Consider the following 16,544-nt stretch of genomic DNA (forward strand, 5'->3'; position numbering starts at 1 on the left):
TTTGTATAGAAGTCTGTCAGGAGTTAAAAATCTATTCTCTCTTCTGACCACCAGGGGGCGACTCCTCTGGTTGTATAGAAGTCTATGCTTCATGTGGTAAAGCTGCATTCTCTCTCCTGACCACCAGGGGGTGACTCCTCTGGTTGTATAGAAGTCTATGCTTCATGTGGTAAAGCTGCATTCTCTCTCCTGACCACCAGGGGGCGACTTATCTGGTTGTATAGAAGTATATGCTTCATGTGTTAAAGCTGCCTTCTCTCTGCTGACCACCAGGGGGTGACTCCTCTGGTTGTATAGAAGCCTATGCTTCATGTGTTAAAGCTGCATTCTCTCTCCTGACCACCAGGGGGCGACTCCTCGGGTTGTATAGAAGTCTATGCGTCATGTGTTAAAGCAGCATTCTCTCTACTGAACACCAGGGGGAGACTCCTCTGGTTGTATAGAAGTCTATGCTTCCTGGACCTGTTGGATGAGGCTGAGCAGTTCAGCCACATATGAAGGAGTGACTGTAGTGTTCTGTATGTGAGGATCCTCTGCTCTACGGGGCCACCAGGGGGAGCTAAAGGGAGAGTAGTAGGAGACCCACCAGGCCACCAGGGGGAGCTAGTGTTGCTATAATAATACTCAACAAAACAATAAAGGACCAGAACACTGAGCATAAAAAAAACATATAATAACATTTTATTTACAGACATTTACAAAAACGTTTTCCCTCTTCCTGAAGTGATTCACAAATAAATACTGTGTGTGTGTGTGTGTGTGTGTGTGTGTGTGTGTCATGGAGCTTGTTGTTCTGGGTTCATCACTCGTCCCATGAACAAGATGGATCCTGAAGTGAAGAACAAACATGTTAGTCGTTGTTTTTTGTTGATTTTAATTCCTGAAAAAGACAATTTGTGATTCATATTTTTATTTTTTAAGAACAAATATGTTGTTTGCGGAAAAATAATCTCCATTAATGTCAGTTATTACATGTAATAATAAACATGGATCATGTTTATTATTACATGTAATAATGTACATGTGTGTACATGTAATGGCGTCAGCGCCCCCCAGAGGCCGGAGGTCGAACCAGGGGATAAATACCTGTGTTAATCTGTCGCAGCAGGAATAAAAATGGCCGGTCCGCCTTGAAAACAGGAGCTCTGGATCGTTTGAGGAGAACCATGGCTGAAACATCACACATGATTGATTTTATCATCACCTGCAGAGGAGGCTATATTCTGAATCCTATATATAACGTGTCTCACCTGTAGCGGCCGCTGCCTTCGTCCCGTCCTCTGCGACGTCTATTCGCACTTCATGGAACGCGTCGGACACGTAGAGACTCTCCTTCACTGAGGAGGAAACAAACGGTGAGAGCAGATTGTTCATTAAAGAACGTCTCTCTCCTGACCACCAGGGGGCGACTCCTCTGGTTGTATAGAAGTATTTGCTTCATGTGTTAAAGCTGCATTCTCTCCTGGCCACCAGGGGGCGACTCCTCTGGTTGTATAGAAGTCTATGCTTCATGTGTTAAAGCTGCATTCTCTCTCCTGACCACCAGGGGGCGACTCCTCTGGTTGTATAGAAGTATTTGCTTCATGTGTTAAAGCTGCATTCTCACCTGGCCACCAGGGGGCGACTCCTCTGGTTGTATAGAAGTATTTGCTTCATGAGTTAAAGCTGCATTCTCTCTCCTGACCACCAGGGGGTGACTCCTCTGGTTGTATAGAAGTCTATATAAAGGACTCTACTTCTCTCTTGATTTATTCCCTCAGTAAACATCTTCTACACTTAAAGAACAGACTACTTTTTAACCGTGCTCTTAATCTTTGTTTATTCATATTTGATTGCGTTTCAATGTCTTTCCCTACGTTTCTGACTCTGGATCAGTTTGCAGCTCTGTGTCTAGAGGACTAAATGTCCCTTGAAGGCACCGACCTGATATTCCGCTGAAATCCGCCGCCGTCGGGTCGAAGGCGTCGCTGATGCCCATGGCGGGAAGCACCGCCTTCAGGTTGAACCTGTTCTGCATCTTGAACCTGCGGAAAACCGAAGACAGGAAGTCGTTTGTAAGCGGCGTTCAGATGTAAGCGGCGTTCAGATGTAAGCGGCGTTCAGAAGCCCTGAATCTAAAACCGTCCGGCGCCCCGGCGCGTGAGAGCTGAACCTCGGCAGCAGAACGTCCATCCTGGTTCTGCGCAGGCCCGAGTCCCAGGAGGCCAGCTGGCGGGCCGTGAGCTGGGCCTCCAGCGCGGCCAGCGCCGTCTTCCTGTCGCTGGGCAGCGCCACCTGCAGGCTCAGGGAGCGGCCCAGGTACGGCAGCTCCAGCACGGTGTAGCGCTGCTCCCACGCCGTCCGGAACTGACCTGTGGGTTTGGATTTAAAAATCACTTTTATACCATATGGTGATCAACATGAACATCCAGCATCATATGAAGCAGATTCCCCAAAAATGCCTCCTTAAGCGTCCCTGAGTTGTTAAAACGGTCTGGTTCAGGGCCTTAACAATAACCCACATACTAATAAGACACCTTTTTGGAAAGATTAGGACCTAAAGAATCGGATTATGCAACACAAATCACAATCCAACAAAGCATTGGCATGTTAGGAAGGAGTTTCAGTCAAAAAACGATGTCGTTCATGGAAAAAATACTTATTTTATGCGAAAACAGGATGTGTCTGTTAGTGAAGCCCCACGTTGTACGGGTACTTATCAAGGGTTTAGTGAAACGTTACGGTTGCCGCGGCAAGTTTACGTAAGTACTTCAACTTAACAGTTGCTTTCCATTTTCTCACAAGGGTTACCGTATTGTAGTAATTTAAATGAAGTTAAACAAACCTGTGGTTGCGGAGATAATTAAGTTTCCGTTTTTAAACATGTTTATTAATATTATATTACATTTCTGTTAATAGATCATCCTAAATGCTAAATTAAAAGATAAATAAAAGAGGGACGAAGATACTTCATCAGTTTCTCTTACCAAAGCGGACCTCGCTGGCCTGGTGCATCATGGGTACTTTGACGGCGGTCCCGTCAGACAGGACGAAGGGCAGGTTCTGCGTGCTGCTGAACAGGAACTGTTTCTGCCAGACGCCCCTGAAGGCCACCGTGTTGACCAGCGCCATCTGCAGCCGCTGGCCCCACCACGGGGCCTCGGCCTGGGCCTCGCCGGAGCCCGACAGCTCCCCGCTGCTGCCTCCTGCCTGGAGGGGCCACGGCTCCTCTGGGGGCCAAAGGTCAATGTTTAATGTTGAACTCATCTCTCAGACACCAATAAAGTAATTAAATTAAAGTTTCTCCAGTACTCAGTAGATCATGTGATCAGGACGTCATGGATGTTTCTCTAGTCTCTGATCATGTGACTTTGTAAACAACCAATCAGTGTTTAGATCAACAGGAATAGAGCTAGTAACGTTAGCAGCACCGCTAATAGAGAAACAAGAGAGCTAGTAATGTTAGCAGCACCGCGAACAGAGAACCAGCAGGAATAGAGCTAGTAACGTTAGCAGCACCGCTAACAGAGAACCAACAGGAGGAGAGCTAGTAACATTAGCAGCACCGCTAATAGAGAAACAACAAGAGAGCTAGCAACGTTAGCAGCACCGCTAACAGAGAACCAACAGGAGGAGAGCTAGTAACGTTAGCAGCACCGCTAACAGAGAACCAGCAGGAGGAGAGCTAGTAACGTTAGCAGCACCGCCACTTAATCATGTCTATATTTTCTGTTTTGCTCTTCAGACTTTTCTCTCATACTTTTCTCATACTCTTTGAATATTACCTAATAACAAAATATTCTCTGAGAACCAAAAGAATTAGGAAACTTAAAGCTGCTTTAGCAGTTTTTTCTTGGCCACTAGGGGGCAGAGCAACTCCACAAAGCAAGGAGACGGTTTCCTGTCGGACAGGAAGCAGAAAGACCTCCGTACCGGCGGCGCCGCGTCCCGTGTGGTTGACCTGGCTGAAGTCGGCTCGCACCAGGCCGCCGTCGGCCCACGCCGCCGCTCGCTGCGTGAAGTCGGCCAGCAGCTGCACGCCGCTCTGCACGAACAGCGTGCAGGTCTGCTGCAGCAGCGCCCCCTGGCTGCTGTTGCTGGCGTCTCTGTGGGAATGCAGCAGGAAGTCCTGAACCTGGACGTCTGCAGGACAGGAAGACAGAGAGGAGCGGTGAACACACATTCCTGTGAAAAGGTTCAGCTATGAATGAAATGAATTCAAAATGGGGGCTGCACGTGGTAGAACTAACTTTTGCATTTAGTTGCGCAGTGAGGACTTCAAACACCGGAAATGAAGCTACTAGAGCGTCGGACTGTTTTTGTTGCCAGACCAGAGGAGGACTCCGCCCCTGTGAAGCTATTTGCATGCTGTGATACTAACCAATGAGAGGCCTTACGCTCAGCCATCGAGGGTACTAAACTACGCACAACCTTTGTTCAGGGTTCCATTAGACAGGAACTATTTGCAGTGGACTGTAAGTGGAGTGCTGTAAGTGGAGTGCTGAAAGCGGGGCGCCTTCAGTCGAGAACTCTATGCTGCATCACCATCAACTTTTTATTAAATCCGTTTTACTATAACCCATCAAATTCTGATCACCCAAAGGTTTTTAAACTTAACATTAGTCTAAGGCAGTGGTTCTCAAACTGTGGGGCGCGACCCTCTAGTGGGGCGCGGAGGTATTACAGGTGGGATATTTTTTTTCTTCACTTTTTTAAAATATCTTTTTACATTTTTTAGAATCCTTTATTAATCCCAAAGGAAATTATTCTCTGCATTTGACCCATCCTCACACATATCTGCAGTCATTTTGTTTTGTTTGACACAAGTTGAATGTTATTGTTATGATCTTATATTTAGTGCAAAAATTGTGACTTTCAGCCAAAATAGGCAGTTTGTTTGCCAAATATTAGTATTTTTTTGCACAGATAGAACTTTATTTGCAATGTTCTAACAAAGTGATTGCGCGTGTTATTAGTTTTTGTCTGATGGAGCGATCTGGTTTACTTGAAAGAGATTTCAAATTTCTTTATTCTATTATTTGAAAAAGCACGGCTGGAGGAGTCACAAAAAGTAATTTCAATCAAAATTCAGCATGGACCAACAAAATGGTCTGAACTAAACCAGTGGTTCTCAAACTTTTTCTGTCACGCCCCACTTTGGAGGAAGGTTCTGGCCCCCCGGCGCCGCCTACCCTTCACGTTGTATCCCAGCGTGGCCTCCAGCTGGGCCAGCGTGTTGCCGCGGGCGCCGAGCTGCAGCAGCCCCAGGGACAGGGCCACGCTGGCCGGGGACACCATGAGGTTGGACCGGTTCTCCGTCTGGCTGAGCGTCTGGTAGAGCCGGACGGCCAGCCGGCCCTGCAGCTCCGCCATGCCGCCCCGGAGGCCGCCGTCACAGAGGCCGCCCTCCACCAGCCAGAGGCACAGCCAGAGGGACGCCAGGGGCCGGAGACGCATGGACGGGGATCCAATCCCACCAGATCCTGCAGGAACAAGAGGAGAGGGAGTCAAACTAGATCCTGCAGGAACAAGAGAATCCCTACTAAAGTACATTACTATATTAGTAAAGTATACTACTATAGTACTAAAGTACAGTACTATAGTACTGTACTTTAGTACTATAGTAGTATACTTTAGTAATATAGTAACATAAACAATAGCAGAAATATTTGTCCAATATTCATAAAAACTGTAAGTAAATACATTGCACAATGTTAAGGTACTTGTACTTTACTAGATTCCCTAAATTGTATACAAGCCTGTACTTATACTTCATTACCTCTAACTTATGCATGCCATATAATACTCAGAGATGGAAGAAGTACTCAGATCTTTTACTTCAATAAAAATACTAATTCCACATTGTAGAAATACTTTGTAAAAGTACTGCTTTCAAAATGTGATCAAAAAGCGCAAAAGTAGCATCAAAATATAAAATTACCAAAAGTAAAAGTAAACATTCTAAATAAGAAAATATATTTCATGTTTTTGTGTTATTGTTATTATTATTTTTTTATTATTATTTTATTATATTATTATTATTATTATTAGTACAGTAAAAAGTACAATATTTACCATAAGTATAAAGTAGAAGAAAATGGAAATATTGAAGTATAAGTACCTCAAACCTGTACTGTGTTGGTGTAAATGTACTCAGTTGCATATTATTATACACCACTGATAACAATAATAATAATACAATATAAACATGATCATTTTTTTCTGCATAATTGGTGTGAATGTATACTTCTAGTGTACTTGTACACTGTTGTATTGCTCAGAATACTTCTGACTGCAGGTATTGAAGAATATAAATATTACTTTATTAGAATGATGAATGTCCGACCTGTGGACCGGTGAGGGGTCTCCAGCTCCCGCAGGCTCTCTCTGGTCTCTGGACCTGGTCTCAGGATCTGGATCTGGTCTTTGGATCTGGTCTCAGGTCTCTGGTCTCTGGATCTGGTCTCAGGATCTGGTCTCTGGTCTCTGGATCTGGTCTCAGGTCTCTGGTCTCTGGATCTGGTCTCAGGTCTCTGGTCTCAGGATCTGGTCTCAGGTCTCTGGTCTCTGGATCTGGTCTCAGGATCTGGTCTCTGGATCTGGTCTCTGGATCTGGTCTCTGGATCTGGTCTCTGGTCCTCTCTCTGTCCCCGCTGCAGGTCTCTGGTGGTCTCAGGTCTCTGGTCCGGTCCTCCGCGTCCCTCTGAGCCGGCCCCGGTCATAAGACCGTGTTTAGAGGGGGCCGTTCCGCGGTCTCCGTCGGCGACGTCCGTACCACGCGTCCGGGATCCCGCTCCCTGCGCGGGGCCGTGAGCGCCAGGCGGCGGGAGGCAGGACCCCGACCCGGGACGCACGCTCGTGCGCGCGCGTGAACTGCCTTTTAATTCACGAGGAAGTTAAAGCTCGTTCATGTGTTCTCTGTCTTTTTAAAGTCCTCTGAGTCTGTATATCATATTTATATAAAACTAAACAACCTGGAAGATGAATATATGAAATGTATACATCTTATATAGATTAATATCACATATGGATAAATATATTTAATGTACGTATAGATATTGATATATCATATATAAATACTTATAATAAAGAACATAGAAAAATACATATAGATGTATATCATATACAAATACATATAATATAGATAAATAAATATAATGAAGAATATAGAAAAATAAATATAGATATATATCATATATAAATACATATAATATAGATACATAAATATAATAAAGAATATAGAAAAATAAATTGATATATATATCATATCAATATATATATAGATATCATATAGATATATAGAAATAGATTTGTCTGTCTTTCCCTGAGTCAGCATTACTTGTCTGAGGAAACTACCCACAGTTCATAGCGGTACAAGGGCCTAAAGAAAACCAGGTAAACAAAGAGTTCAGTAATAAATTAAACACATGAAATCTAACTGTTTAACTAACAGTTTAACTCACTGTTTAACTAACTGTTTAACTAACTTAACTAACTGTTTAACTCACTGTTTAACTAACTGTTTAACTAACTTAACTCACTGTTTAACTCACTGTTTAACTCACTGTTTAACTAACTTAACTAACAGCTTAACTCACTGTTTAACTAACTGTTTAACTAACTTAACTAACTGTTTAACTAACTTAACTAACTGTTTAACTCACTGTTTAACTAACTTAACTCACTGTTTAACTAACTGTTTAACTCACTGTTTAACTAACTGTTTAACTAACTTAACTAACTGTTTAACTAACTTAACTAACAGTTTAACTCACTGTTTAACTAACTGTTTAACTAACTTAACTAACTGTTTAACTCACTGTTTAACTAACTTAACTCACTGTTTAACTAACAGTTTAACTCACTGTTTAACTAACTGTTTAACTAACTTAACTAACTGTTTAACTAACTTAACTAACAGTTTAACTCACTGTTTAACTCACTGTTTAACTAACTGTTTAACTAACTTAACTAACTGTTTAACTAACTGTTTAACTAACTGTTTAACTAACTTAACTCACTGTTTAACTTACAGTTTAACTCACTGTTTAACTCACTGTTTAACTATCTTAACAAACAGTTTAACTCACTGTTTAACTAACTGTTTAACTCTCTGTTTAACAAACTTAACTAACTGTTTAACTCACTGTTTAACTAACTTAACTAACTGTTTAACTCACTGTTTAACAAACTGTTTAACTAACTTAACTAACAGTTTAACTCACTGTTTAACTAACTTAACTAACTGTTTAACTAACTTAACTAACAGTTTAACTCACTGTTTAACTAACTGTTTAACTAACTTAACTAACTGTTTAACTAACTGTTTAACTCACTGTTTAACTCACTGTTTAACTCACTGTTTAACTAACTTAACTAACTGTTTAACTAACTGTTTAACTCACTGTTTAACTCACTGTTTAACTAACTTAACTAACTGTTTAACTAACTGTTTAACTAACTGTTTAACTCACTGTTTAACTCACTGTTTAACTAACTTCACTAACAGTTTAACTCACTGTTTAACTAACTGTTTAACTCACTGTTTAACTCACTGTTTAACTAACTTAACTAACTGTTTAACTAACTGTTTAACTAACTGTTTAACTCACTGTTTAACTCACTGTTTAACTAACTTCACTAACAGTTTAACTCACTGTTTAACTAACTGTTTAACTCACTGTTTAACTAACTTAACTAACGTTTAACTCACTGTTTAACTAACTGTTTAACTAACTTAACTAACTGTTTAACTAACTTAACTAACTGTTTAACTCACTGTTTAACTCACTGTTTAACTAACTTAACTCACTGTTTAACTAACTGTTTAACTCACTGTTTAACTAACTGTTTAACTAACTTAACTAACTGTTTAACCAACTTAACTAACAGTTTAACTCAGTGTTTAACTAACTGTTTAACTAACTTAACTAACTGTTTAACTCACTGTTTAACTAACTTAACTCACTGTTTAACTAACAGTTTAACTCACTGTTTAACTAACTGTTTAACTAACTTAACTAACTGTTTAACTAACTTAACTAACAGTTTAACTCACTGTTTAACTCACTGTTTAACTAACTGTTTAACTAACTTAACTAACTGTTTAACTAACTGTTTAACTAACTTAACTCACTGTTTAACTTACAGTTTAACTCACTGTTTAACTCACTGTTTAACTATCTTAACTAACAGTTTAACTCACTGTTTAACTCACTGTTTAACTATCTTAACTAACAGTTTAACTCACTGTTTAACTAACTGTTTAACTCTCTGTTTAACAAACTTAACTAACTGTTTAACTCACTGTTTAACTAACTTAACTAACTGTTTAACTCACTGTTTAACAAACTGTTTAACTAACTTAACTAACAGTTTAACTCACTGTTTAACTAACTTAACTAACTGTTTAACTAACTTAACTAACAGTTTAACTCACTGTTTAACTAACTGTTTAACTCACTGTTTAACTAACTTAACTAACTGTTTAACTAACTGTTTAACTCACTGTTTAACTCACTGTTTAACTAACTTAACTAACTGTTTAACTAACTGTTTAACTAACTGTTTAACTCACTGTTTAACTCACTGTTTAACTAACTTCACTAACAGTTTAACTCACTGTTTAACTAACTGTTTAACTAACTGTTTAACTCACTGTTTAACTCACTGTTTAACTAACTTCACTAACAGTTTAACTCACTGTTTAACCAACAACGTGTGTTATCATAATTATGCAGATGACACACAACTCTACATAACTATTTCACCAGGGGACTATAGTCCCATACAAGGGCTGGCTAAATGCATTGAAGAAATCAATAACTGGATGTGCCAGAATTTTCTTCAATTAAATCAAGATAAAACAGAAGTAATTGTTTTTGGTCCCAAGGACGAACGATTGAAAGTCAGCGCTCAGCTTCAATCACTAATGTTAAAAACCTCAAACCAAGCCAGAAATCTAGGTGTAGTTATGGATTCAGACCTCAACCTGAACAGCCATATCAAGACAATTACAAAATCAGCCTATTATCACCTGAAGAATATATCAAGGGTTAGAGGACTTATGTCTCAACAGGATCTGGAGAAACTTGTCCATGACTTTATCTTCAGTAGACTTGACTACTGTAACGGTGTGTTCACAGGTCATTTATCTTCAGTAGACTTGACTACTGTAACGGTGTGTTCACAGGTCATTTATCTTCAGTAGACTTGACTACTGTAACGGTGTGTTCACAGGTCATTTATCTTCAGTAGACTTGACTACTGTAACGGTGTGTTCACAGGTCATTTATCTTCAGTAGACTTGACTACTGTAACGGTGTGTTCACAGGTCATTTATCTTCAGTAGACTTGACTACTGTAACGGTGTGTTCACAGGTCATTTATCTTCAGTAGACTTGACTACTGTAACGGTGTGTTCACAGGTCATTTATCTTCAGTAGACTTGACTACTGTAACGGTGTGTTCACAGGTCATTTATCTTCAGGAGACTTGACTACTGTAACGGTGTGTTCACAGGTCATTTATCTTCAGTAGACTTGACTACTGTAACGGTGTGTTCACAGGCCTCTGTAAAAAGTCAATCAGGAAGCTGCAGCTGATTCAGAACGCTGCAGCTGGAGTCCTCACTAAGACCAGGAAAGTGGATCACATCACTCCAGTTCTGAGGTCTTTGCTCTGGCTCCCTGTCCAACAAAGAATTGACTTTAAAATCCTGCTGCTGGTTTATAAAGCACTGAATGGTTTAGGGCCTAAGTATGTTTGCGATCTGCTGCTACCTTATGAACCATCCCGGCCCCTCAGGTCGTCTGGGACGAGTCTACTTTCTGTTCCAAGAGTCAGAACTAAACATGGAGAAGCAGCGTTCAGCTTTTCTGCTCCACACATCTGGAACAAGGTCCTGAGAGCTGCAGGTCTGCTGAGACCCTCATAGACCCTCATAGACCCTCATAGACCCTCATAGACCCTCAGCTCCTTTAAGTCCACATTGAAGACTTTTCTGTTTGCTGCTGCCTTTAACTGAACCAGATTCAATTACTGCATCTCACTACTGCATTTTATTTCTTAAACTGCACTGCAACTTTTATTCAACTTTTATTTTTTATTTTTCTACTTTATTTTGCTTTTTGACTGTTTTAATGTTTTCTTAACTGTTTTTAAATCTGCATTATGTTTTGATGCTTTTAATGGTTTTATGTGAAGCACTTTGAATCGCCTTGTTGTTGAAATGTGCTATACAAATAAACTTGCCTTGCCTTGCCTAACTTAACTCACTGTTTAACTAACTTAACTAACTATTTAACTCACTGTTTAACTCACTGTTTAACTCACTGTTTAACTAACTTAACTCACTGTTTACCGAGGATAATAGTAAGTCAGACATGTTCCCGGTGGGTGTTGGCCTCCGCCAGGGCTGCCCTTTATCACCGGTCCTGTTCGTGACCTTCATGGACAGGATATCTAGGCGCAGCCAGGGGGCGGAGAGGATCCGGTTCGGGAGTCTCGGGATCGCCTCTCTGCTGTTCGCGGATGATGTGGTCCTGTTTGCCTCCTCGGACCGTGACCTCCAGCATTCACTGGGGCGTTTTGCAGCCAAGTGTGAAGCGGCAGGGATGAGAGTTAGCGCCTCCAAATCTGAGGCCATGGTGCTCTGCCGGAAACCGGTGGATTGCTCCCTCCAGGTGGGGACAAACTGCCTACCCCAAGAGAAGGAGTTCAAGTATCTCGGGGTCTTGTAAGGGTAAGGTGGAGCGGGAGATCGACAGGCGGATCGGTGCGGCTGCAGCTGTAAAACAGGCGCTGTACCGGTCCGTCTTGGTGAAGAGGAGCTGAGCCGGAAGGCAAAGCTCTCCATTTACTGGTCGGTCTATGTTCCAACCCTCACCTATGGTCACGAACTCTGGGTCGTGACCGAAAGAACGAGGTCTCGGATACAAGCGGCCGAAATGAGCTTCCTCCGCAGGGTGGCCGGGCTCACCCTTATAGATAGGATAAGGAGCTCGGACATCAGGAGGGAGCTTGGAGTCGAGTTGCTGCTCCTTCGTGTCGAAAGGAGTCAGCTGAGGTGGTTCGGGCATCTAGTCAGGATGCCTCCTGGACGCCTCCATTAGAGGTTTTCCAGGCACGTCCAACTGGTAGGAGACCCCGGGGAAGACCGAGGACACGCTGGAGGGATTATATCTCCCGGCTGGCCTTGGAACGCCTCGGGATCCCCCAGAATGAGCTGGAAAGTGTTGCAGTGAGAGGGAAGCCTGGGTCGGCCTGCTGAACCTGCTGCCACCGCGACCCGACCCCGGATAAGCGGTTGATAATGGATGGATGGAACTCACTGTTTAACTCACTATTTAACTCACTGTTTAACTCACTGTTTAACTCACTATTTAACTAACTGTTTAACTAACTGTTTAACTCACTTTTTAATTAACTTAACTCACTGTTTAACTAACTGTTTAACTCACTATTTAACTCACTGTTTAACTCACTATTTAACTAACTTAACTCACTATTTAACTAACTGTTTAACTCACTATTTAACTAACTTAACTCACTATTTAACTAACTGTTTAACTCACTATTTAACTAACTTAACTAACAGTTTAACTCACTGTTTAACTCACTATTTAACTAACTTAACTCACTATTTAACTAACTGTTTAACTAACTGTTTAACTCACTATATAACTAACTAAACTCACTGTTTAACTAACTGTTTAACTCACTATTTAACTAATTAACTCACTGTTTAACTAACTGTTTAACTCACTATTTAACTCACTGTTTAACCAACTGTTTAACTCACTATTTAACTAACTTAACTCACTATTTTACTCACTATTTAACTAACTGTTTAACTCACTATTTAACTCACTGTTTAACTAACTGTTTAACTCACTATTTAACTAACTGTTTAACTCACTATTTAACTAACTGTTTAACTCACTATTTAACTCACTGTTTAACTAACTGTTTAACTCACTATTTAACTAACTGTTTAACTCACTATTTAACTAACTTAACTCACTATTTAACTCACTGTTTAACTCACTATTTAACTAACTTAACTCACTATTTAACTAACTGTTTAACTCACTATTTAACTAAATTAACTCACTATTTAACTCACTATTTAACTAACAGTTTAACTCACTATTTAACTAACTGTTTAATTCACTATTTAACTAACTTAACTCACTATTTAACTAACTATTTAACTAACTGTTTAACTCACTATTTAACTAATTTAACTCACTATTTAACTAACTGTTTAACTCACTATTTAACTAACTTAACTCACTGTTTAACTCACTATTTAACTAACTTAACTCACTATTTAACTAACTGGTTAACCCACTATTTAACTAACTTAACTCACTATTTAACTAACTGTTTAACTCACTATTTAACAAACTTAACTCACTGTTTAACTAACTGTTTAACTCACTATTTAACTAACTTAACTCACTATTTAACTCACTATTTAACTAACTGTTTAACTCACTATTTAACTAACTGTTTAACTCACTATTTAACTAACTTAACTCACTATTTAACTCACTATTTAACTAACTGTTTAACTCACTATTTAACTAACTGTTTAACTCACTATTTAACTAACTTAACTCACTGTTTAACTCACTATTTAACTAACTTAACTCACTATTTAACTAACTTAACTCACTATTTAACTAACTGTTTAACTCACTATTTAACTAACTTAACTAACAGTTTAACTAACTGTTTAACTCACTATTTAACGAACTTAACTCACTGTTTAACTAACTGTTTAACTCACTTAACTTACTGTTTAACTACCTGTTTAACTCACTATTTAACTCACTGTTTAACTAACTTTTTAACTCACTTTTTAACTAACTGTTTAACTCACTATTTAACTAACTTAACTCACTATTTAACTCACTATTTAACTAACTGTTTAACTCACTATTTAACTCACTGTTTAACTAACTGTTTAACTCACTATTTAACTAACTTAACTCACTGTTTAACTCACTATTTAACTAACTTAACTCACTATTTAACTAACTGTTTAACTCACTATTTAACTAACTTAACTAACAGTTTAACTAACTGTTTAACTCACTATTTAACGAACTTAACTCACTGTTTAACTAACTGTTTAACTCACTTAACTCACTGTTTAACTAACTGTTTAACTCACTATTTAACTCACTGTTTAACTAACTTTTTAACTCACTTTTTAAGTAACTGTTTAACTCACTATTTAACTAACTTAACTCACTATTTAACTCACTGTTTAACTAACTGTTTAACTCACTATTTAACTAACTGTTTAACTCACTATTTAACTCACTATTTAACTAACTGTTTAACTCACTATTTAACTAACTTAACTCACTATTTAACTCACTATTTAACTAACTGTTTAACTCACTATTTAACTAACTTAACTCACTATTTAACTAACTGTTTAACTCACTATTTAACTAACTTAACTCACTGTTTAACTCACTATTTAACTAACTTAACTCACTATTTAACTAACTGGTTAACCCACTATTTAACTAACTTAACTCACTATTTAACTAACTGTTTAACTCACTATTTAACTAACTTAACTAACAGTTTAACTAACTGTTTAACTCACTATTTAACTAACTTAACTCACTGTTTAACTAACTGTTTAACTCACTTAACTCACTGTTTAACTAACTGTTTAACTCACTATTTAACTCACTGTTTAACTAACTGTTTAACTCACTTAACTCACTGTTTAACTAACTGTTTAACTCACTATTTAACTCACTGTTTAACTAACTGTTTAACTCACTATTTAACTAACTGTTTAATTCACTATTTAACTAACTTAACTCACTATTTAACTAACTGTTTAACTCACTATTTAACTAACTGTTTAACTCACTATTTAACTCACTATTTAACTAACTGTTTCACTCACTATTTAACTAACTTAACTCACTGTTTAACTCACTATTTAACTAACTTAACTCACTATTTAACTAACTGGTTAACCCACTGTTGTGGTGGTATTATTTGTAACTCCTGTTCACAAGCTGCGGATGAGATGTTTAAAACAATGAGATCCAACAACAACCTTTAAGCTTCTGAGTATTTATTCCTGCGCAGGAAGGAACAAGTCTGCAGGACGAGGACCGTCAGCAGAGAAGTACCACTTTGGTTTTGGGCTCAGTTATGTTCCAGTCCTTAGCACACGGACATGCAGATAGAAGAACGTGTTAATAAGGGGGGACCCCTCATGACACACTACTAGACACACTGAAGTCTGGGTAGGACTCTCTGGAGCACTTAACTGGTTTGAATCTTGAAGGACAATACTTTGGGTCGGTAGTTAATTACACATCAGAGCTGACTAGGATGACATGTGGTGTTCCCCAAGGTTCAATACTGGGGCCTCTTCTGTTCAACATCTACATGCTTCCACTGGCACAGATTATGAAAAACAACAAAGTGTGTAATCATTATGCAGACGACACACACATCTACATAACTATATCACCAGGGGACTATGATCCCATACAAGGGCTGGTAACATAACTATATCACCAGGGGACTATGATCCCTTACACTTTCTGTGATCCACTTCCTTCGATCCACTTCTCTCTGTAAATGAATTATTACATTAAGTCAGTGAATGAAATGGCATTTTAAAGCTTTATTGATGAACCAGCATCATCATCCAGTCTTCATGCTAACCTTTTTATCACTTTAATCACTTTTGAGTCCACAGATTGCGAATGAATCCTGCTTCAAACTATACGATGATGATGGTTTGCTGGCTGCACAACAATCAATTCTATAAAATAAAACAACATGTCTGCGTCTATTGATGGAATGTCCGCTGTCTCCTCTAACATCCATCAACGTCCCTCGTAATTGGGGAAAATAAATTGCTGGCATTTTTTCCCATGAAGGGAGAAGACGGTTGGAAGCCGTCAGGTATTTGATGGCTTTGTCTGAAGGGGGATTCCGGCCATTACTGGACTCGACTAATTAGTGGAGGCTCGGCTCGGCTTCATTAAACGGACTCAACACATTCTTTAAAACCCGACTCTCCGCACAGGAATTTAGATGTTTGTTTTAAAGGACGGGGACGGAGCAGATGAGACTTCACGGTAACCGACCAAAGACAATCGGCAGCTTTCATCTCAGCTCACCGGCGAGGCGTCTGAAGGATCACTGTGTTCATGTCTGGAAGAAGAAATAATGAAGAAATAATGAAGAAATAAAGAAGAAATAGTGAAGAAATAATGAAGAAATACTGAAGAAAAAATTAAGAAATAATCAAGAAATAGTGAAATCTCTGCAACACCTTGCAGAGATTACAGCAGGAGAAGAGCAGCAGCAACAACAACAACAACAACAACAACAACAACAACAACAACAACAACAACCAAGAAGAAGAAGAAGAGGACAAACAGGAAACATGGATCTTTCCTGACGAACATGAAACCAGAGGAAAAGCTGCTGCTTGTAAAATATCTCAGTCACAAAGTTCACTTGGCAGCTGATGTTACACCAGTTTGAGATGCTCAGCTGTGATT

At 39.3% G+C, this 16,544-nt stretch overlaps 1 protein-coding gene across 1 annotated transcript; it reads right to left on the bottom strand.

Annotated features, from left to right (window-relative positions):
- Positions 1–776: 776 nt before the first annotated feature.
- Positions 777–16,189, bottom strand: serpine3 (serpin peptidase inhibitor, clade E (nexin, plasminogen activator inhibitor type 1), member 3; the record flags this gene model as incomplete). Its single annotated transcript, XM_079225275.1, has 10 exons — positions 777–829; positions 1,087–1,170; positions 1,251–1,337; positions 1,924–2,024; positions 2,153–2,351; positions 2,967–3,209; positions 3,913–4,122; positions 5,172–5,462; positions 6,326–6,471; positions 16,158–16,189. The coding sequence occupies 10 exons, from the start codon at positions 16,187–16,189 to the stop codon at positions 777–779; spliced, it is 1,446 nt and encodes a 481-aa protein (XP_079081401.1).
- Between the last annotated feature and the right edge of the window lie 355 nt (positions 16,190–16,544).

Source organism: Taurulus bubalis (genome assembly GCF_910589615.1).
Source record: "Taurulus bubalis genome assembly, chromosome: 1".
NCBI classification, from domain to species: Eukaryota; Metazoa; Chordata; class Actinopteri; order Perciformes; family Cottidae; genus Taurulus; species Taurulus bubalis.